Source organism: Rhinatrema bivittatum, chromosome 8 (genome assembly GCF_901001135.1).
Source record: "Rhinatrema bivittatum chromosome 8, aRhiBiv1.1, whole genome shotgun sequence".
In the NCBI taxonomy this organism is placed as follows: domain Eukaryota; kingdom Metazoa; phylum Chordata; class Amphibia; order Gymnophiona; family Rhinatrematidae; genus Rhinatrema; species Rhinatrema bivittatum.
Window position 1 is genome coordinate 65,295,333 of NC_042622.1, and position 22,060 is coordinate 65,317,392.

At 44.4% G+C, this 22,060-nt stretch overlaps 2 protein-coding genes across 2 annotated transcripts in view; both read left to right on the top strand.

Annotated features, from left to right (window-relative positions):
* Positions 1–10,290, top strand: part of PXMP4 (peroxisomal membrane protein 4) — a 33,824-nt gene extending 23,534 nt beyond the window's left edge. Inside the window, exon 4 of the mRNA XM_029612980.1 lies at positions 7,170–10,290. Coding sequence (XP_029468840.1) covers positions 7,170–7,433 — 264 coding nt within the window. The 3' untranslated portion in view covers positions 7,434–10,290. The remainder of the gene's footprint in view (positions 1–7,169) is intronic.
* Positions 10,291–13,787: 3,497 nt separating this feature from the next.
* The window catches only part of E2F1 (E2F transcription factor 1), a 104,967-nt gene continuing 96,694 nt past the window's right edge, over positions 13,788–22,060 (top strand). Inside the window, exon 1 of the mRNA XM_029614401.1 lies at positions 13,788–15,085. Within this exon, the coding sequence (XP_029470261.1) occupies positions 14,843–15,085 (243 nt within the window). The 5' untranslated portion in view covers positions 13,788–14,842. The remainder of the gene's footprint in view (positions 15,086–22,060) is intronic.

Consider the following 22,060-nt stretch of genomic DNA (forward strand, 5'->3'; position numbering starts at 1 on the left):
CTTTTGGGGACGCAGAACCTTTCGTGACGGGGTCGCTTCCACGTCGCTTGGATCCAAGTCTTCTCAATGAGATACGGCCGGCCCATCCCTCGATTCCTTGTGTAGAGGGCCGGTTGTCTCAGTTTTACGAGGAATGGGCCAGGATAACCTCCGACCAATGAGTTTTAAGCATCATAGAACACGGCTACGCTTTGGAATTTACGCGGCCTCTCCAAGACTTCTTTATGGTCTTCCCTTGCAGTTCACGAAGCAAAACACACATTGTCCTCCAGACCCTCGACCGGCTGACATCTCTCAGAGCGGTAATGCCCGTTCCCCGAGCACAGTGGATGAAGGGGCGCTACTCCTATCTATTTCGTGGTCCCCAAGAAGGAGGGGTCCTTCGGCCTATCCTAGACCTGAAAAAGGTAAACAGGGTTCTCAAAATCCCACATTTCCGGATGGAAACTCTGCACTCAGTCATTGCGGCGGTCCACAAGGGCAAGTTCCTGGCTTCCCTGGATCTGATGGAGGCTTACTTGCACATACCCATCCGCGAGGATCATCAGAAGTTTCTTCGCTTCATGATTCTCATTATGCATTTCCAATTCTGTGCCCTACCTTTCGGTCTGGCTACAGCACCTCGCACATTCACCAAGGTTATGGTGGTCATGGCAGCGGCCCTTTGGAGGGAAGGACTTTTGATTCACCTATATCTGGACAACTGGCTCATTCGAGCAAAGTCGAGGAGGCTGTCGTCAGGGTCGTGAGTCTTCTGGAGTCGCTCGAATGGGTTGTCAATCAGGCCAAGAGCAACCTCCTGTCACAGACGATGGATTTCTTGGGTGCCCGGTTCGATACCAGTGTGGGGAAGGAATTCCTTCCGCCGGATCAGATCGACAAATTGACGAAGCAGGTTTGTCGCCTCTTGTCGCTTCCACTTCCCAAAGCCTGGGACTATTTGCAGGTCCTCTGTTCCATGGCGTCCACCTTGGAGTTGGTTCCCTGGGCTTTTGCTCATATGAGACCATTACAACGAGCATTACTTTCCCATTGGGATCCGAAGTCGGAAGAGTTTCAGGTCCCCCTGCCTCTCACCGATCTCGCCAGATCCAGTCTTGGCTGGTGGCTTGTCCCGGAACATCTGACTCGCGGAGTGGATCTCGAAGTTCCAAAGTGGGTCGCAGTGACCACGGATGCCAGTCTCTCTGGTTGGGGAGAGATCTGTCAGTCTTGGTCAGTTCAGGGCCGGTGGTCGTCGGAGGAGGCGAGCTGGTCGATTAATCGCCTGGAGACCAAAGCAGTTCGGTTAGTGCTATGGCACTTCCTCCCGCTGCTTCGCAATCGGGCGGTCCGAGTCCTGTCTAACAATGCGATGATGGTGGCCTATATCAACCGTCAGGGCGGAACCAAAAGTCAGGCGGTGGCCGCAGAAGCGGAACAACTCATGACTTGGGCGGAGAGGCATCTCGCCCTGCTTGCGGCATCTCACATCGCCGGAACCGACAACATACAAGCGGGTTTCCTGAGTCGGAAGCGGATAGATCCAGGAGAGTGGGACCTTTCAGACCAAGCAATGGACATCATCTCACGCAAATGGGTGTCTCCCCACCTGGACTTAATTGCTACGCAAGGAAATGCCAAAGCTCATCACTTCTTCAGTCACAGAAGGGAACACGGCGCAGAAGGAGTCGATGTGCTGTTGTTTCCGTGGCCAACCTCAGTGCTCCTGTATGTCTTCCCTCCTTGCCCTCTAATCGGCAAGATTCTACGCAGAATAGAGGTTCATCCAGGGAAAGTAATTCTAGTGGCACCAGAGTGGCCCCACCATCCGTGGTTTGCTGACCTGGTCAATCTTGCGATGGACGAGCCCCTGAGGCTAGGATATTTTCCAAATCTGCTTTGTCAAGGCCCTATATTTTTCGACCAGGCAGATTGCTTTTGTCTAGCAGCCTAGCTTTTGAAAGGCGGCGATTGAGGAAGAAAGGGTATTCGGAGGAAGTAATTACTACTCTGCTGCAAGCCAGAAAGACCTCTACCTCCCTGTCCTATGTCAGAGTTTGGAGAGTCTTCGAGGCGTGGTGTCGCAAGCACAGGGTTCTTCCCAACCAGTCTTCGGTTGCACACATTTTGGTGTTCTTGCAAAACGGCTTAGCTAAAGGCTTGTCCTTTAATTCCCTCCGGGTTCAAGTGGCTGCCTTGGGTTCTCTTGTAGGCAACGTTCATGGCAGGTTGCTAGCCTCGCATCCGGATGTGGTGCGATTTCTCAGGGGCACGAAGCATTTGAATCCTCCCGAACATCCTGTGTGTCCTTCGTGGAACCTTAATTTGGTGCTTCGAGTCTTGTGTGATCTGCTCTTCGAACGTATTAAACGTGCCACTTTAAAGGACCTCACTTTGAAAACTATTTTTGGTGGCAATCTGCTCAGCTCGAAGGATCTCTGAGATCCAGGCTCTCTCTTGCAGGGAGCCTTTCTTGCGAATTTCTGAATCGGGGGTTTCTCTTAGGACAGTTCCCTCCTTTTTGCCAAAGGTGGTCTCAACCTTTCATTTACGTCAGTCAGTGGAGCTTCCGACTTTTTCGCATATATCTCCCAATGGCCCACATGCGAGGAGCTGAGGTGTTTGGATGTTAGAAGGGCTCTTTTGTGTTATTTGGAGATCACCAATCCTTTCCGAGTTTCAGATCATTTGTTTGTCTTGTGGAGAGGTCCTAAGAAGGGCCAAAAAGCATCTAAGGCAACTATTGCACGATGGTTAAAAGAAGCTATTTCCTCTGCTTGTAAGCTTTAAACGACGACTGATTCCCGAAGGGTTGAAAGCCCAGTCCATCTGGTCCCAGGTGGTTTCTTGGGCTGAATGCCAGCTGGTATCACCGCAAGAAATCTGTAGGGTGTCTACCTGGAAGACACTGCATACGTTTGCTCTTCACTACTGCTTGGTTTTCCAGGCTCCAGATGTCAGCAATTTTGGGAGCAGTGTTCTTCGAGCGGGACTCTCAACGTCCCACCCTGTATAGGGAAGCTTTGGTACATCCCACAGTCTGGACTGATCCGGGTACGTACAGGGAAAGGAAAATTGATTCTTACCTGCTAATATTCGTTCCTGTAGTACCACGGATCAGGCTAGACGCCCACCCGTTGAGGGGGGGGGGGGGGTTTCATGAGAGTCCGCTCTGATATTCAGTGTTATTGCAGAAGACTACAGAAGAAGGCTATAGGTTTCTTCTCTTTATAGATTTAACATGTGTTTCTGCAAGTTGTACTTTAAAGTTCTCTGTTTTCTCTTTTTGTCCTTGCTTGATTTCGTTATCATTCTTTTTTCTACTTGGATAATCTTTATACTGAAGAGATGTAGGTGGCACACCGGGTTAAAAGGGGGTGCCCTTCAAGTTTTTCTCTGTCTCCATCTGCTGGAAGGGAGGCATAACCCACAGTCTGGACTGACCCGTGGTACTACAGGAACGAAAACTAGCAGTAAGAACCAATTTTCCTATCCTGCCTCTCTTGAGGATGGGAAAATTCACCCCGGATTGGAACCGTATAGAACTATGTTGCGTTTTTTTCACAGGGATGAACTGCCAGCCTTGATTTCCCAGACCTTGACTATGCTTGGATTTCCTGGGGCAGATCCCATTTCTGAGCCAAAGAAAAATCCTGTTTTGCAAGGCAAGGTGTTCCTGCCGGAAGCTCGAATTCGGAAGTTGCTAGCTCAAATCTGTCTGTTGTTGAACACACTGCACCTGACTGTATGGTCTTACCTGCAGGTCCCTGGCTTAATGGTAGTGACCTTGGAAGTGGTACCGAGGGCGAAGGCGCATATGCATCCTCGAATCCGCAGTCTCAGGATTATTTGGTTCAGCTCCACCTGCTGATGGAGGTCTCCTCCCAAATGCAGTGGGGGCTGCAGGCGGATCATCTATGGAAGGGAGTCTCCTTGTCCCCACCAGACTGGCTAGTCCTGACTACGGATGTGAATCTCCTAGGTTGGGGAGTTCACTGTCAGGAGCTAATGGCGCTAGAGTGCAGAAGAGACTCTCTGGAACATCAATCGGCTAGAAGCCAGGGCCATCCGGTTAGCATGTTTGCAGTTCTGCGACAGGCTGCAATGTCAATCAGTCCGAATAATATCTGATAATGCAACGACCGTGCCTTACATCAATCAGCAGGGAGGTACCAAGAGCCAGCAGGTGTTGCTAGAAATAGATCAACTTGTGGAATGGGCGGAGTTGCATCTCCAGATGATCTCAGCCTCATACATTGCAGGCAAAGACCATGTCAGAGCAGACTTTCTTAGCGGAGAGAGTCTGGACCCAGGAGAGTGGGCGTTATCAGACTTGGCATTTCAGCTGATTCGGGATCGCTGGGGTCTCTCCCGTTCCTGGACCTAATGACAACTCTGCGCAACGTGAAAGTGCCACAATTCTTCTGCCGCAGAAGAGGTCCGAAGTCACTGAGGATCGATGCCCTGGTGCAGGAGTGGCCGGAAGACAAGTTGCTATATGTTTTTCCTCCATGCCCCTTGTTGGGCAGATTGATTCGAAGGATCGAACGCCACAGGGGGATGGTGCTCTTGGTTTCTCCAGATTGGCCTGGGAGACCGTGGTATGCAGATCTGCAGAGGCTTCTGGTGGATTCGTCTCTTCGAGTTCCAATGCACAGGAACCTGTTGCAGCAGGGCCCTGTCCTTCTTCACCAAAATCCAACACAGTTTTGTCAAATGGTATGGCCCTTGAAAGGGCTCGCTTGCTGAAGTATGGATACTCTGTGGCAGTGATTTCCACCTTGCTAAGAGCTAGAATGTTCTCCTTTTCCTTGGCCTATGTGTGAGTTTGGAGAGTGTTTGAGGCCTGGTGTGCGGATCGAGCTATGTTTCCTTTCTTGGTCAAGCTTCCAATTATTTGGAATTTTTGCAGGATGGCTTGAATAAAGGTTTGGCTCTTAATTCCTTAAAGGTACAAGTAGCGGCTCTCGCTGTTTCAGGGGTCAGGTAGATTGTGGATCCTTGTTGGCTCATTCTGATGTGGCCCGTTTTATAAAAGGAGTGAAACATCTTTGTAGTTGTTGACGTTGAAAACGATGATCCTTGTGGCAGGGGTGATACAGCTGTGTACTGTTCCTTCCTTTTTACCAAAGGTGGTCACTGAGTTTCTCTTGAATCAGACCATCTCCCTGCTGTCTCTGGATAAAGAGAGAGATGCAGAGGAGTATCCTCTGTTGCGACCCTTGGATGACAAGAGACACATTGTCAGGTATCTGGAGGTTACTGAGCCTTTGCGGAAGTCGGATCGTCTGTTTGTCCTTCACGGTGGTGCTAGATACGGAAAGCCAGCCTCACAGGCTACAATAGTTCGCTGGATTAAGGAGGTAGTCATGGCTGCATATGTGGATGCTGGGTAGCCGTTACTTCATCAGGTTTGGACTCATTCCACTTGGGCTCAGGTGGTGTCATGGGCAGAAGTTAGATTGTTATCTTCTGTCGACATTTGCTGAGCTGCGATGTGGTCCTCCTTGCACTCCTTTTCCAGGTGTTATCGCCTGGATGTTCAGGCCCGGGAAGACGTGGCCTTTGCGTGTGCGATTTTGTCTGGATGGTGGGCAGCCTCCCACCCTATTCAAGAGTAACTTGGGTACATCCCACTTCTTCTGGATTCATCCGACTGGACGCTAAGAAATGAGAAATTACTACTTACCTGATAATTTCCTTTTCCTTTAGGACAGTCAGATGAATCCAGTTTCCCTCCTTTGCCTGCTGAATGATCCTCCTGTGTGCCTATGTATTACAGGGATTACTGGTAAGTGTTAGTCCAGTCCCTATACTAGTCTTATATTCTTCAGTGAGCTCAGTGTTGCCTGTTGGCTGAGTATTGATATGATTATCTGTTTTTAATCGAGTTTTTTGCCAGTCTGTCCACAGTTGCTTTTGAAGAGAATACTGGTGGGCTGAGGTCTCTGCAGGGGTATATACTGTGACATCAGCTTGCTCCATTTCCATCTGCTGGTAAGAATGCATAACCCACTTGTTCTGGATTCATCTGACTGTCCTAAAGAAAAATAAATTATCAGGTAAGTAGTAATTTCTCAGTATAACCAGTTTCATTTAGAAAAGAATGGCAAGTTAAAAAAAACCATTAAGACCAGTGGCAGTTTGTGAGTCCGAGTAAGTAGGGGGTTGTGGGGTGAGTGTGTGCTTGTGGAGATATCACTGTTTTATTTATAAGTAGCAGTTGTAGTTGTGAGTGCGATGGGGTGATTATATATGAGTGGGTATTTGTGGGCAAGGTTTTGTGTATGTGGAATATGTGGGTATAGGAATGTCTCTTTTTGGTGGTATGGATATGTAGGGGATGTAGGTGTGTGTGGGGGGAATGGATGTGAGTGTTTGGGTGAGTTTAATTGTGTGGATGGGGGTTCTGTAGGGGAGTATTGTGTGGTAAGGTTGTTATGTATAAGGTGGCTGTAGAGGTGTGTGTTTTGGGAGGTATGATCATGTATGAAGAGGCGGGGGTGCAGCTGGGGCAGGTGTTTATAAGGTGGTGGTGTTTTGGAGGAAATGTGACTTGAGAAGCTGCATCAGTTATTTCCCCTGTCTCTGCAGGGAGGATAGGTATGAATGTGATGGAGGCCGCTCTATAGGTGTGGATTTGGGGGGGGGGGGGGGGCTGTATGATGCATGGGTGTGACTTGGGAGTGTGCAGGGGTGTCTTTTGAAGGTGCCTTTTGGTGTCATCCATTGCTAGCTGCTTCAGTTATTTTTCCCTATCTCTGTCTGCCTGTATTGCTCTATGTCAAAGTGTTGGAGTGAGAGGGACTTTTGGAATGGAGTGAAATTGTGATTTGATTTATTTTTTGGGGGGTTTTTTGAGGTTCAGTTCTCTTAAAATACTGACCCAATGTTTTTGATTTTCAAACTTATCTGAGATAATCATATTTTCTTTCTGCATGCCGAATTTGGTGAATTTCTGTTCCTTTTGGGAGAGTTATTATGCCTCTGGAGGTACAGACATCAATCCCCTTTATATAATTCTTTTCAACACTCCATATGTTGGAAAGCATTAAAGCATTTATAACTTTTTAAATGTAAGACATGTAATTTGGATGTATTTGAATATTGTGATGTTATTTGGCTAATGTTTGCTTTGTGCAAACACTAGCCTTTCCCTGCAGATAAACATGTACCTTTCCCTGCAGATAAACATGTACCTGCTCTCTCGAATCCTGTTTGGCTTATCCCGACTGGCGGTGGAGAAGGGATACATCCCAGAGCCCAAGCATGACATCTTTCCTGTCTTCGCTGCACTGGTGTGGGGCATCGTCCTCTGGCTTTTTGAGTATCACAGACATACTCTTCAGCCATCCCTGCAGTCCTCCATGACTTACCTCTATGATGATAGCAATGTCTGGCATGACATTTCTGATTTCCTTATTTATAACCAGAGCAACCCCACAAAATAACTTCTCTGTGGTTTCATTCACCAGAAAAAAAAATTAACTTTTGACCACATTCCAGCAGTCAGGAGTAAAGGATTATTTTTTCAAAGGCACTTAGAAACAAGATCATCTGCCTTTATCTTTCTTTTCTACTACGATCTCCTTGATGACAAAGAAACTGTGCTCTCGTTATACCATGCAAAATTTTAGAAGTAGTAACTTTTCACACCCACGTTTACATTTCTGTGTGGAATTCTTTACCTTGCTCCCATGCAGTTCTCCTGGAGTGCAGATTTCAGGAAGGGTAGAAAGAGTGTCAGAAATTAATCTCACACATTGGTTGGTTCTTGCAGTGTGTTTGACGTCTTAGCCTGTGAGACCAAATGGCTCCATTGTGTTTGATGTAATTTTAACTCTTTCAAGTATAACAACTCCTGTGACTACAGGGCACTTACAAAGGACATGCATGCAGAATTTCAAAAGTAACAATTTTGAAGGAATATTTTGGCTGCTGTTGCGTGCATATTAGGGGGTGCTGGGTATCCTTTTTAAACAATACAAGAGTACACATGGGCCCTGTATTGAAGTTGGTGACACTTGTGATTTGGAGTGGTGCACACCAGCGATACTCTTATCATGTCTTTACTGTAGTCTAAACCATCTGAGAGTTTTCTTAAAGTAAATTATTATTACTTGCACTATGCTCAGTCAAACCAATAATTTTCTACAATAGCTTTTTAAATTGCTGTACAAATGTAAAATATCTCAGATTTAAATGTTGGAAGAATGATGATGACGTTAAAGGCACTGCTTAAACAGGGATGATGGCTGGTTTCAGATGACATGATATCCTTTTGTACTTACATATACGGATGCTTTACTAAAAGCAGCTGTCTTAGCAATAACCTGTTTGAATGTTGTAAACAGCTAAATAACAAGTGACATTATGGTGATCTCCCCTTATAATTCCCAAGGAGACAGTATTTAAAGTTTTAGAAAGTTCCTCCTCCTTCGCCATTGATATCATTCTAAATCAAAGCAAACCAGCTGCTGCTGTGCTGATCCTCAGCAGAGGGCCATGTAGGGAGCACACTGATACAGATAAAGCTACAATATAGCGCAAAGAGATGGGGGAAAAAGGTTGGTTTTTTTGGGGGGGGGGGGGGGGGGGGGAGGGGGGATGAAGGGGAGTTGATCTGCTAGTTTTTCTTTTCTCCTCAGTTTTGTGGGCTTTCATCTCAGAATCTGCCTCTGCTAGGCTACAGCACCATGTACCTTCATTTGCAACAACTAAGAGTATTTTTCCCTTATTTTTATTTCTCCCACCTAACTCAGCCCGACCGTCATAAGGATGATCATTGGGGCCACAAACCTTGTTTCCTTCTGGAACCTGGCTAGTGGGGACCCTGAGTCTGGCCACTAGGTGTTGCCATTGAGCAATAGCTGAGACTCTCTTCCCCCCAGGAGCTGTGGAAAAGAAGTGGGATAGACATGTAATAAAAGGTACACACCTTTTTAGTTAAAAAAATACTATCTAAAACAATGAAACAAATGTATTAGGGTAAAAAAAGAAAGGAGACATGAATTGGACAAATAAAGGAAGGAAAAGAGCCCAAGAAGCAAGCAAGTCGATAGCTGAGAACTCCAGCTAATATTGCTGCCTAAACAGTTTATCAAATTGCGCTAACTCATGTTAACATGCATTCTTAGTCAATTGACCCTATTGAGTTTCAAGGCACCAGCTGACTAACAGTGTGCATAAATATAATTTGATAAACTTATCCCTTACTCACATTATATAGCCGGTTCTTATCACTATTGTGAAAACAAAATGTTTATGGCCATGGCTAGCTTCCACCTAAGGGAATAATGATAGAAACTAGTCAATACAATATAAGCATGCCACTGCCTTCATGTTATAATATTTTCAGGTTGCGTGGGGTGAATCCACCAGAGAGAAAGCCAAACTCCTGATAACATCGAAAAAGCTAATAAGAAAATGGGACCAAAGCCCACAAATCTCAGCATAGAAAGAAATTATTAGAGTCCGAGAAGCTCAGTTGGATCTGCTCAGAATGTTTTTCCTTTAAAGCAGGACTGCTTCAGAAAAAAAAAACACTTGGTAGTTCTTCCTCAATTTAGGAAGATTTCTTCTTCAACCTGTAGCAAAGTACAATTTTTTTTCAGGGATTAAAAAACTCTTGTTAATTTTTTAAGTTCTACTGTACTGAAGCGTCTACTACTGGAATCCAGAGCCACATCATGCTAGGGTCTGAGGCTTTCTTCCTTATATCACGGAAGGAACTGCTTGCAGCTCTTAATGGGGCAAAAATGTAGTAGCAAACAATTTTTGGGGCTCTGGTATTGTGCAAGTGCCTAGCCACTTATCTTAGCCTAGCCCTGATAAGCAATAGACAATTTCTAAAGCTCTGAATGTTGCTTATGACAGTGCCTCTGCATTGTACAACAGAAGTAACCTACTGCTATGTCCAAGGGATGCAAACACATTTAGTTTTCAGTATATGCACAGTCAATAACCATTCTCTCTTTAAATAAGCATGTAGATAACTTGTATGATTTATTAGCAGGCCTCAAAGACTGGAGTTGTCTTTCTCTCATATACAGCATATCGCTATGGAAATAGACTGTTAACCATTTATATGTTGAGGCATTTTATTTTTTGTAATCTAATTCAAATTTATTTAAGTACTTCTAATAATGGTATTAGTGATTTATGGATGTCTTTTAAGCTGTGATAGGTGGTGATGCACTTTCTGAAATGTAAAAATCAGTGTTAATAATGCTCCCATATTTTGCTGAATTAAATTTATAAGATGTCTCATGTTGCTTAACTCTAGGAAAATAGAACAGTTTAACTCTGCAGTGTTGTCCTTTCTTGGTCTTCAGTGGTGGCTCTGGAGGATGGGCATATCAGTAGGATAATGCAATAGAGTCGTGGTGGGTGGTAAGATGACTGCCACCAGAGGGCTCTGCTGGTACTAAAGCAGTATTGAAAGATTTGTTCTTGAAGGAGGCTTTTCTAGTTTTCTGCAAGTAAAAGGAATGAGGATTGCCTATGCAGTCTTGGGAGAAGGAAATTGGAGGGAAAACTGAGAAAATCCAGCCATGCTCCAAAAAAAAAAAAAAAAGAGCAGTTTCTATTTAATAATAGTGAACTTTGGGTAACGTTGTAGAGCTCTCTGATGTAGTTTTCTTTGTCATATATTTGAGTCCTTACTGCCATAGTGGAACAGTCCTGTGGCCAAAGAACCATTTCATTTTGCAAAATATGATTTAGATCTCTGTCCTGCAGAACTGTGACTCTGCCTGAATGTCCTGGAATTGTGATACCAACTGTGAAATACATAGCGCTATCCTCTGGGAGTCTTGGAATCTCAGAGTTGCCCCATGCCTTTATCATCTTCTCCAGCTCTTCTGAAAACAAGAGCAAATCCTTAAATGGCATCTTAGTTCAGTTAGTCTTGAAGATAAAATCCAACAACCACTTGGTCTGACCCAGCATGGCAATTTCTTATGTTCTTATAGTCTTCCCCTTCTGGAGGAACCTCCCCTTTCTCCAGTTCTGCCTCACTGTCTCTTGAGAGAAAACTATTAAACCTCGCAGGTGAATGCTCTGAGGGTGAGAAATCCTCAACTGGCACTTGCTTCTTACTCAGGGCCCTAGATCTCTGGGCACCCTGAACCAAGGGCTCTGGGAGGGCAGGCATTGGGGGCCTAAAGAGAGCAGTCACCCCTGGAGATGTGCTTTGGCCCTTGTAAAAAGCTTGTAACCCCTTAAAAATTTCTTGAGAAATAATTGTCCGGGTCATGGCAGAAATATCCAAAGCAGGAGAAGCTCCCCTGGGCCAAGGAACACTCTCTGCAACCATTCAGAGTGGCTGTGGCCCTGGCCTGCACGCTTCGATTGAGGCACGCCGCACAGAGTTTGGCTTTTCTCCCACGCTCTCCAGCTGCTGCCATCTTGATCCTATGTGCCATCGGTCTCACACACAGTCATGGGCTGAATGTTGCCCCAGCACTCCCCTCTCACTAGACAGAATGTACAAAATGTCCCCTTGCACTGAAAACAAAGCTCCTGCACTACCCCAGTGAATGCCACTGAGCAGCTCTTTGATGCTTTTTTTTTTCACCTTATTCAAAATAGAGAGCCAGAAACTTAATGAGACAGTTCCCCTTACTTAAAAGGGTCCAAGAGAAGCAGGAATGGAGATAGGGCCGGGGTGGGGGAGAAGGGTGATCAAGATCCAAGCTCCCTTGGAAACCCTCTGGCGCTCACCATCTCAGTAGAGGGCATGAACAAGGCTTTTACCTCTGGTGCCCCAATTGCCCCCTCTTCTTTTTACAAGGAGTTACGGACTCTTGCTCAGCTGAGGGAGAAGCTCCACTTTACCTCAGGAGCTCCAAGCAATTTCTCTGTTCAGCCTGTTGGGCCTGAGGCTACAATATGGGATGCTTGCCTACCATCTGCTGGAGACAGAGGTATATTAGTGAGCTTGTTGATCTGTCTCCAGCTGCTGCTTGCTGTGCATTTCCCACTTGTCTGGCCTGGGCTGACTGAATGAAGAGGAATAAGAAATTATAGTTTTGTCTTTGCAGGGCATAGCTTGCAGAAGCAATTGTATATAGAAAGAGGTTCTAGGACGGTGTGGTCAAGGATGGTACTAGATGATCACAGTATTACAGAGCCTTTCTGCTCTAGATTAGTTTAAATCCCTGGTCACCTCATGTATGCGAGATGAGCCAGTGGCCTCCATCAAGTTCGAGGTGCAACTGCTGATTCCGAATCTGAATTCTGCTGCACACCTCCTCACTGACATGGGACAAGGACACAATGAGAGCAAGTATTAATTTTCTTTATTTTTGTTTATTCATCACAAAGACTTACCAGGTTTCTCAAGACATGTCACAACTTATTCATAGCCTAAATATAAATAACAGTTTGGTCAACAGTTGTAGAACAGTAAGCAGACATCCATTGCATGTACTCTATAGGAGTGCATGATTATAAAGAATAGAGAGAGAACACTGGATTTATATAGAGTGCATGGGAGGTAATTAATGGGTATTTCTCATGCTCAGAATTCAAAGTAACTTATTTTCCAGGCAGATGCTGCTAGTTATGTATTTTGGCTAAGAAGTAGCTAGCGCTGTCCCCTGCTTTCTAAAACAGAGGTGCTGACATCTTTGCCCTCTAGCAGCAGGGGAGGCTTTTCCAGGTAACAAGTTGGAACCCATCTGGGTCCAAATACGTCTAGCCAGAGGGACAGATATGCATAACTGGAGTACGGGCATTAAGCCTTGTACTGACAGGAAAGCACACAATGCGATTCATTTGGTGTATTTTTTGTCTTTGCTTCTGTATGTGTGTATGACTAAGCTGGATATGTATATCATAGATAGGGTGGAAGTTGAGTTATCTTTCCTCATGCTATAACCATTTTAGAGTCTGATAAATACTATGCAGTGTCTGCTCTGCCAACTTTCAATATAGTTTAAACTTATTTTGGCTCTGCTGAACTTGCTGCAGCCATCTGTGAAGTTAATTTTTTAACAGGAGTTGTATTTCTCCTGCATTACCATGGTTGCAATGGGATCTAGTGCCATGGCATTAACGTCCCATATTATATAGGTTCTTGATATGTAAAAGGCCGAGGAACCCTACTTGTCATGGGGTCAATCCTTGTATTTTATTATTATTTAACTTGAGTGACCACCATTCAGTTTATTGATCTTAGCCATTAGGCCATTAAGTCAAATATTTTTGCAAAACAAAAATAAGTTAAAATAGTAGAGCTACCATGTGTCAGAACCTGGGCCGTTCCGAGTCACTAAATCCTTTATTAGATTACATAGGGCTGTATGAAAATAAAGCCGAATCCTTCATTAGATTTCAAAGGGCTGTATAAAAATAAAGCCAATTCCTGAGGAGACCGGGACCGGACCCTGGAACACTCTTCCCGCCATAAACTGCCATTGAAATGGCTCCGCATAATAAAACTACAGCTGGATCTAAGAAGGCAGCTTCCAGTTAGAAGAGTTAAGTGCTATCTCAAGTTCTTCAGCGCCCTGCGGCCTTTCAACCACAGCTTCACACACACCGCTCGCCATAGCCCAGCAGGCAGTTGACCCGCTTCACCTCCACCCAATCACAAGACTCTCCCGCGCCTCTAGCCTACTGATTGGACGCTACCTTTGTCAGTCACAGCCTTCGGAGGTCGCCTCCTTTCCTCTGGCTTTATGCTAACCCCGTGGTTTCACACCCAGCCAATAGAAACCGGGCTCCTGCCTGTCCCTGTCTGTCAGTGTCGGGGCCGGCAGCCAATGGCAGTGCGGTTCGCCCGCTCGTGCCTGCTTCGCGGCAAAAAGGATTTGGCGCGCAAATTCTCAAGGCTGTCCTGGATCAGCTGGGGCAGCAAAACAATAACAAAGCGAGAGAGCTGGTAGAGAAAGGGGAGAGCCCAGCAAGGAGCTGCGACTGGCACCCTTCTGCTGAAGAAGAGCAAGAGTCCCGCTCTCCGATCATCTCCTGCTCTCTGACACCGCTGTCACTTCCTGAAATTCGCCGCCAGCCCTGCAAAAAGAAGAGTCGTCCGGGAGCCAGCTCTGCACTTTTTGTGTCATATTTTGGGGAGGGGTTTCTGTTTTTAATCGCCTGATGCACGCGTTTAGAAGCCGTCACGTCTTGGCTGGCGGCATATTAACGATTTTCTTATTTTTTAGAAATAGTTGTTAATGAGCCGGTACTGTTGTTAATAGTGAAATGGCTGCTGAAGAGCATGCAGTGACCCCAGAATTCCTCCGACATGCGATGGACCGTTCCTGAAGCGCAGATATTGGAGGGTGGACATGCACCTTTTCAAACTAGCACCCAGAGGTATGGGGCTGAAGTTAGCTCTAGTTTTCTGTACGTCCAGACTTCCTGTGAAAGGCCTTTGATGTGAAATCAAAAGTTCATTATTATTTATATGAAGTCCATGTATGCTGTTTTTTATGAGCATAAGAATCTTAAGGTTACAATATTCCGAAACCAGCTTTGATTTTTCTTTCGGAGCGTTTTCCCCCCATTTTAGTCTTGCTGCAGAACAAAGGTTGGAAGAGAAGCAGCTGCTACACGAACTTCATCGAGTTATTCATTACTAATTAAAGACAGGCTTTAAACTTTCAACCGTCCACGCCAAATATTCTGTAGCATCCTGGTTTAGGATGTGGGTTGATCACAGACTTGAGAAATACGTCCTGGAAACTTGTTTCAGTCCAACAGATCACAAAAATGAAACGTTTCCATTTTGAATGCCTAAGCCATAAACAAACTTTTTGAGACAATCTTTGATAAGCACCTTTTCCTTGGTCATGCCACTCCCTTAGCCTGGCACTTTGGAGGAATTTAAAAATAAATTACCACCACCATCATCATGTCTCAAGATACAGAAGTGGTCCATGACTTTAGTGACTGTGTCAGAGACTTGGAGGCACTCTGGGAAGCCGGGAGCTTAAATTTGATGGAACAGCAGATTGTGATCATTTCCACTCCAGATACTGTGGAAGAGGGGCCTGTTCCTGCAGGAGGGAGCCAGGCCGAGCTGCTTCTGTTTGCCACTCCCCAGAGGCCCGGCCCAGGGGCTGGAGGGCAGAGACCTGCTTTGGGACGCCCACCGGTAATACCAGTTTAGCTATTCTATTACAACCTTCATGCAACAATGAAAAGATTATATACTTTAATTAAAAAGTTGTGCCTTTGATCAACATTAGAGATAACAGCACTCATAAACAAACATGTGGCAGCCTTTACAAAGTAGATGTGGGGCCTGAAAGATAGTGTCTTCATTTGATTTAAGATTACTTTAGAATAAGGTGAACAAATTAGTTGAAGGTGATATATTTTTTATTGGATTAGCTTTCGCTCCATGGTAAGACCGCACCTGGAATACTGTGTACAATTCTGGTCGCCGCATCTCAAAAAAAGATATAGTTGCGATGGAGAAGGTACAGAGAAGGGCAACCAAAATGATAAAGGGGATGGAACAGCTCCCCTATGAGGAAAGACTGAAGAGGTTAGGGCTTTTCAGCTTGGAGAAGAGACGGCTGAGGGGGGATATGATAGAGGTCTTTAAGATCATGAAAGGTCTTGAACGAGCAGATGTGAATCGGTTATTTACATTTTCAAATAATAGAAGGACTAGGGGGCATTCCACGTAGTTAGCAAGTAGCACATTTAAGACTAATTGGAGAAAATTCTTTTTCACTCAACGCACAGTAAAGCTCTGGAATTTGTTGCCAGAGGATGTAGTTAGTGTAGCTGGGTTCAAAAAAGGTTTGGACAAGTTCTTGGAGGAGAAGTCCATTAACGGCTATTAATCAAATTTACTTAGGGAATTGCCACTGCTATTAATTGCATCAGTAGCATGGGATCTTCTTGGGTTTTGGATAATTGCCAGGTTCTTGTGGCCTGGTTTGGCCTCTGTTGGAAACAGGATGCTGGGCTTGATGGACCCTTGGTCTGACCCAGCATGGCAATTTCTTATGTTCCCTTTATGAAGGGGTGTTTCTTTCCAAGACTATTAAAAAAAAAAAAACAACCCAAAAAACACTTTAGCATATAAATAGGTCTTGCCTGCAGTTTGTTGACCCTTCTATGTATTCCAGTGGACTGACATGACAGCCACATGACTTCATTCATTTTAGTTTGAATGAATTGCAAGTAAAAGAACTGTGAGTGAAATTTGAATTCCATTTATTTAATCAATAAAATTGAGAATTAATAACAGATAAATTAACTTTAAACTTTCAATCCTTTTTTTACCACTGATGGTGCAGTAAAAATAATTCTAATTTGTAAATGATGAAGTAAAGAAGAGAGCCTAGCAACCAGAAAACTGAGAACATGCCATACTGGGTCAGACCAAGGGTCCATCAAGCCCAGCATCCTGTTTCCAACAGTGGCCAATCCAGGCCATAAGAACCTGGCAAGTCCCCAAAAACTAAGTCTATTTCATGTTACCGTTGCTAGTAATAGCAATGGCTATTTTCTAAGTCAACTTAATTAATAGCTGGTAATGGACTTCTCCTCCAAGAACTTATCCAAACCTTTTTTAAACACAGCTATACTAACTGCACTAAACCACATCCTCTGGCAACAAATTCCAGAGTTTAATTGTGCGTTGAGTAAAGAAGAACTTTCTCCAATTAGTTTTAAATGTGCCACATGCTAACTTCATGGAGTGCCCCCTAGTCTTTCTATTATCCGAAAGAGTAAATAACTGATTCACATCTACTCGTTCTAGACCTCTCATGATTTTAAACACCTCTATCATATCCCCCCTCAGCCGTCTCTTCTCCAAGCTGAAAAGTCCTAACCTCTTTAGTCTTTCCTCATAGGGGAGCTGTTCCATTCCCCTAATCATGCAGCACAGTTGCCAACTTTCATCTAATGATGATATAATCGCTGTTTGCAGTGTTTATGGTACAGTACACTGATAAACGTATTAGGCAGTGATGATGCTTTCTGCTAGTGTAATGCCCATTTACAGATTCCAGGTTTTTGATATTGCTGAGGACCCTTGTTTGGGGAAGAGACAAAAGTGTTCATCAGCTTGATAATGGTTTCGTCTCTACCCCACTGTTTTTATTGGTTCTCTTTTAAGTAAGCCAGAAACTGTGCTTAGAAGAAGCATTTCAGTAATTGTCCAGCTTGTTCTTTTCTTTGAAGCCACTGAGTTAAACTTTGTCTCTGTACACTGGGCCAGCCCAGTGACTTGGCAGTGCTGTGCATAGCCATGTGGAGGGTCCCTGGTTCAGTTCCCAAATGAGGCCTTCCATGCACTATGTAGGCTGGGGATGTTGCAGAGACAGCATTCACAGCCCCTGGGAAGGGGGTGGGGCAGCACGAGTTAGTAAGGGTGACACCTGGTGGCTCGATGGTTCTGAAAGGAGCTCTGGTGCATGACCCCTGGCTTCAGGACCTTTGCAACAATAACAGAGCTGCTGAGAGGGAACAATTTTTAAATGGGAGATTTTAAGCATATGTCTTTCTGTTCTGCCCCAACTCTACTTCTTGCGTGTTTCCCCTTGTTTGGAGCCTCTGTAAGACTGGAGATTCCCCCGAGTGTGTCACTACGTTTCAAATACTACAGCCTTCATTGATTATGCTTTAAGGGAGTATACACTTCTTGGACTGGGGACAATGAGAGGAATAGTAGAACACATTCTGATACACTGGAGTGAGATTTACCCTTAGAGGAGGACAGGGACTCAAATCAGGCAGTCCGGCCACATTAGTGTTTGGGTACTTGCCAGGTTCTTATGGCCTGGTTTGGCCTCTGTTGGAAACAGGATGCTGGGCTTGATGGACCCTTGGTCTGACCCAGAATGGCAATTTCTTATGTTCCTCCTCCCAAAACGAGATCCAGGAACAGACAGCATCCTTCCTAGTCTCAGGGGGTGAAATAAATCTCTCTGCTGGAGACTTATGCAACATGGCTGCGGCAGCGGGATTCCATCATCCTGCAGACCTGATTGCCTAGTAGGTTCTCTGTGAGCACAGCCGAACCTGCCAGCAGATTCGGAGCAGATAGGAAGTACCAGTTGTGCAAGCTTTGAACCTGTTCGCAGTTGCTGAAATGCTAATACAGACACTTCAGAGAGGTGAGGTCAGTTGGTGTGGCTCCCATGGTTCCTTTTTTTTTTTTTTTTTTTTTTAATTTTATTTTTATTAAGTTTAATATATTACAAGTATACACTATATTCAAGAACCAGATAAATTTTCCAATTCAAACAAATTCTCCATTTTCACTTAAACAACTAGTTCTTTAAATATTAATCCATTTCAATATAGGTAATAGGAGGAACCTGATAGAAAAGTATAATAAAGAGCAGATGTATAAAGAAACATTTATCTCAACAACAAATTGCAGCAACACTGCCCTCCAAGACTCGTGTTGGGTGGTAGTTTTCCACTTTTGTGTGGGAAATCAGAAGATGGATTTCTGAAACAGGAGACTTTCATCCAATGTGGAAGCTTGGCAGGTGGATGTCTATTAAAATAAGGGAGAAATCCCCAGGTGGTTGTGAATGAAGTCTCATAGTGCCAAATCCCAGTACGGGGTCCAATTAAGCTGGAAGAGAAAGGAGGAACCACAGAGACAAAAAACAGTAGAAAATATGACATTCTAGATAACTTCTTTTCAACTCCCCCATGCATTATTTTTTTGAAAAATGCCAACGTTATTTCCCTTTCCTGTGCCCCTCTAAATCACTCACCAACTTTGAAAAGTCAGTTGTTTCCCTTTACAGCCACGCCCCCTAATGCTCTACCTCCACACTAAGTTTTGTGAAGCTAGGTCAAAGTTGTAAGGGGGAGAAGAACACAACAAAAGCACAAACTGCAGCACACACAGACATTATCCATCTGAAAAGCCCCTGTTTGCATTGAACCAAGACTAAAACAATATACTGCTTCCAGGGGCTGACAGGCTGGGCCTAGTTGGCTGCCTGGACTTTGAAGCACCAGGCAGGGTTTGTATTCAAGCTGTTAGAATTGAAGTACACGTAAGGGCCTGCTTATCTCTTACCTCTGCTCTTTATTTCTGTTTATCTTCCCTAGCAAAGCTACTACAGTTCTGCCTTCCTATCCTGCGCTCTTCAGGGATACGTTATGGACAGCCTTTTCTTAGTTGTACCCACACAATTTTCGTTAAGGAGCAAACATGCTAACTTATTCTGTTTTGTTGTGACATTCTCATTTTGCCTGTTGCTGACTGAAGGGAATCATATGGGACTTATCAGTGCCTGAGTTACCATTACTTGCGCTGTTGCCCTGTTCCACACCACATGTTTCATGCACTATGTTGTGATGACCAAGTGTTATTGTGTAATATCCTGCCTAGTGGAATGATCTGCACATAAGTCAAGTAACACAGGGAGAGCAAGTTGCAGCTCCTTAGAGAGCACTTTATGTACAGTTCTGTGGTCAGCATAAGAACTGCCAAGTAGAAGACCTCAGTTTGATTCACAGATCCTGTGGTTGACTGAGTGGGGAAGCAATTCTTGTGGCTGGCTGGGTGGAGAGGGACAGGGCAGGGAAGTGATTCTTGTGGCTAGCTGGGTGGAAAGTGGCAGGGTGGGGAAGTAATTCTTGTCAATTTGATGGAAAAACAGAAGACATTGTGGACTGTGTACAAGAGCTCTCTATAGCTTACAGGATGGGAAAAGTGTATTGAGGATACTTTGTTGTCCATGATACTATCTGTTTTTCTGTGTTTTGAGGGCAAGATCCTCTTTTTCTCCTCATCTCTCAAGAATGAATGCCTGGGCAGAATAGGGCTTCCCTTGCTAGCCAAGAGCTAGAAGGGAAGTCTTCTCAGAGGCTGAACCCTTCAGTATTGCTTGAATGTCAAGGGGGAAGAGGGGAGGAAAGGGACAGGATCCCAGCAATGGCAGTATCCCTCCGGATGCAGAATAGGCTTGGACACAGTTCCCCTGCACTGCAGCATTCTGCTGTCACCAAAAAATATAGGCACAAAAAAGGGTAGAATTAACGCAAGCTCAGAACTTGTGAGCAGTAACTTCAGCCATCCCCAAGAAAGTCAGTTGTCATAGCATGACTTGATTGGCATATCTAAAATCCATCTTTGGAATGTTGCTCGTCTTTACATTGGGACCTTTTGATCTGATTGGTGACGCTGTAGGCGAGAATGTCGGATTTGGCTAATGCCCCAAGTTAATTTATCATCAGAAACTGCTTTAGTGTTGATAGCTGCCGTGATAGCTGGAGGAAGGGAGGCAGGAATGTGAGATACTATGGCATGGGCCTTTATTGACAGCACTTTAGTTGAATAGTAAATAGAATGTTAGGAATGATCCAATAAGGAATGAACAATAAAATGGAAAATATCATATTGCCTCTGTGTGGATTCATAGTGTGACCGCACCTTGAGTATTATGTGCAGTTCTGGTCACCCCATCTCAAAACAGATATAGCTGACCTAGAAAAGGTGCAGAGAAGGATGACAAAAATGATAAAAGGAATGGAACGATTCTCCTCCGATGAGAGGCTAGGCTGGTTAGGTCTCTTTACCTTGGAAGAGAGATAACTGAGAGGGGACATGACAGAAGTTTATAAAAATTATGAATGGGGTGGAATGGGGAGATAAAGGATAGTTATTTACCCTTTTAACTAATATTAAAACAAGGGACAGTCCATGAAACTAACAACCAGCAGATTTAAAACAAATCATAGAAAGTGCTTTTTCACTCAGCTCCAATCAAGCTGCGGAATCTGTTTGCAGAGGATGTGGTCAAGGTGACTAATGTAGTGGGATTTAAAAGACGTTTTTTAGGGGAGTACCATGACACTGTGAGCAAGGCAAGATGAAAGGTAGCTTTGCTCTGAGTGCTACCTTGTTCAGTCCAATCCCATATGCACAAATAAAGCCTCCAAAATGGTGAGAAAGTAGCTCAACTTTGGTTCAGTGCTTAGTCATGAACCCAGGCGAGGACATGAGCATGTGGGCTGCAAAAAAAATAAGAGAGTGCAAGCGATAGAGCCTAAGATAGTGGTCTCCAACATCTATGCTGAATTGGGTCTGCTAAGTGCTGTATCGATTTAAAGAACTGTGGTTAAAGCGTTGGATTCCAAATTGGACAGAATTTATGGAAAGCTGGAGGAAGGTACCTCTACAATTATTGCATTTGGAAGCACTGTGCTGAAGGTGGAGCAGAGAGTCTTAAGAATGCAGGACACCACTAGTGAGCTAACATTTCTGAAGTCAGCAGTATGAAGAACATTTTGAAGACCTGGAAAACAGGTTCAGGGTATCACAGAGAGTTTGGTGGAAAGTGAGCTCCGAGGATTCCTGGTGGTGGTGTGGCTCCTGAGAGAACTAATCCTTGGAGATTCCTGTGGCCGTCTTCTGGTGGAACAAGTGCACAGGCTGGAAATGAGGAAAGACTTGACAAGAAGACCATGTGTATCCTAAACGTTGCTCATAAAATGAACATTTTGCAGGCTCTCTGCAGTGGTAAACACCTGAAAAAGAACAAAATGGTGCTTGTTTTTCTGTATTACTCGGCAAGGCTCTCTGTGCCAGCCTCGTGAATTGTCCCCATTGTGTTCCAAGTAGTATGACTTAAAGGTCCACTGCTGTTTGTTATATCCAGCTAAGCTACAGGTCATCTACAACAAAGAAATTAGGTAGTTCAACTCTGCCTCTGAAATCTAGGGATTTGTACTGACTTTGGATAAGAAAGCAAAGGAGTTCTTTTCAGATAGCTAGAAGAATGGTTAACTGCTTAATTCTTAAGAGTAATCTCTTAGGCCAAACTGTAGCACACATCATACTTGTGAATCCATTTGTTCAAATACACCCCATTATCATTTTTGGGAAGAATTACATAAGATATGCCATACTGGGTCGGACCAAGGGTCCACCAAGCCCAGTATCCTGTTTCCAACAGTGTCCAATCCAAGTCACAAGTACCTGGTAAGTACCCAAACATTAGATAGATCACAAGCTACTATTGCTTATTTATTACCATCAAAGCAGTTTATGGATTTATCCTCTATGAACTTATCCAAACCTTTTTTAAACCCAGTTATACTAACTGCTGTAACCACATCTTCTGGCAATGAATTC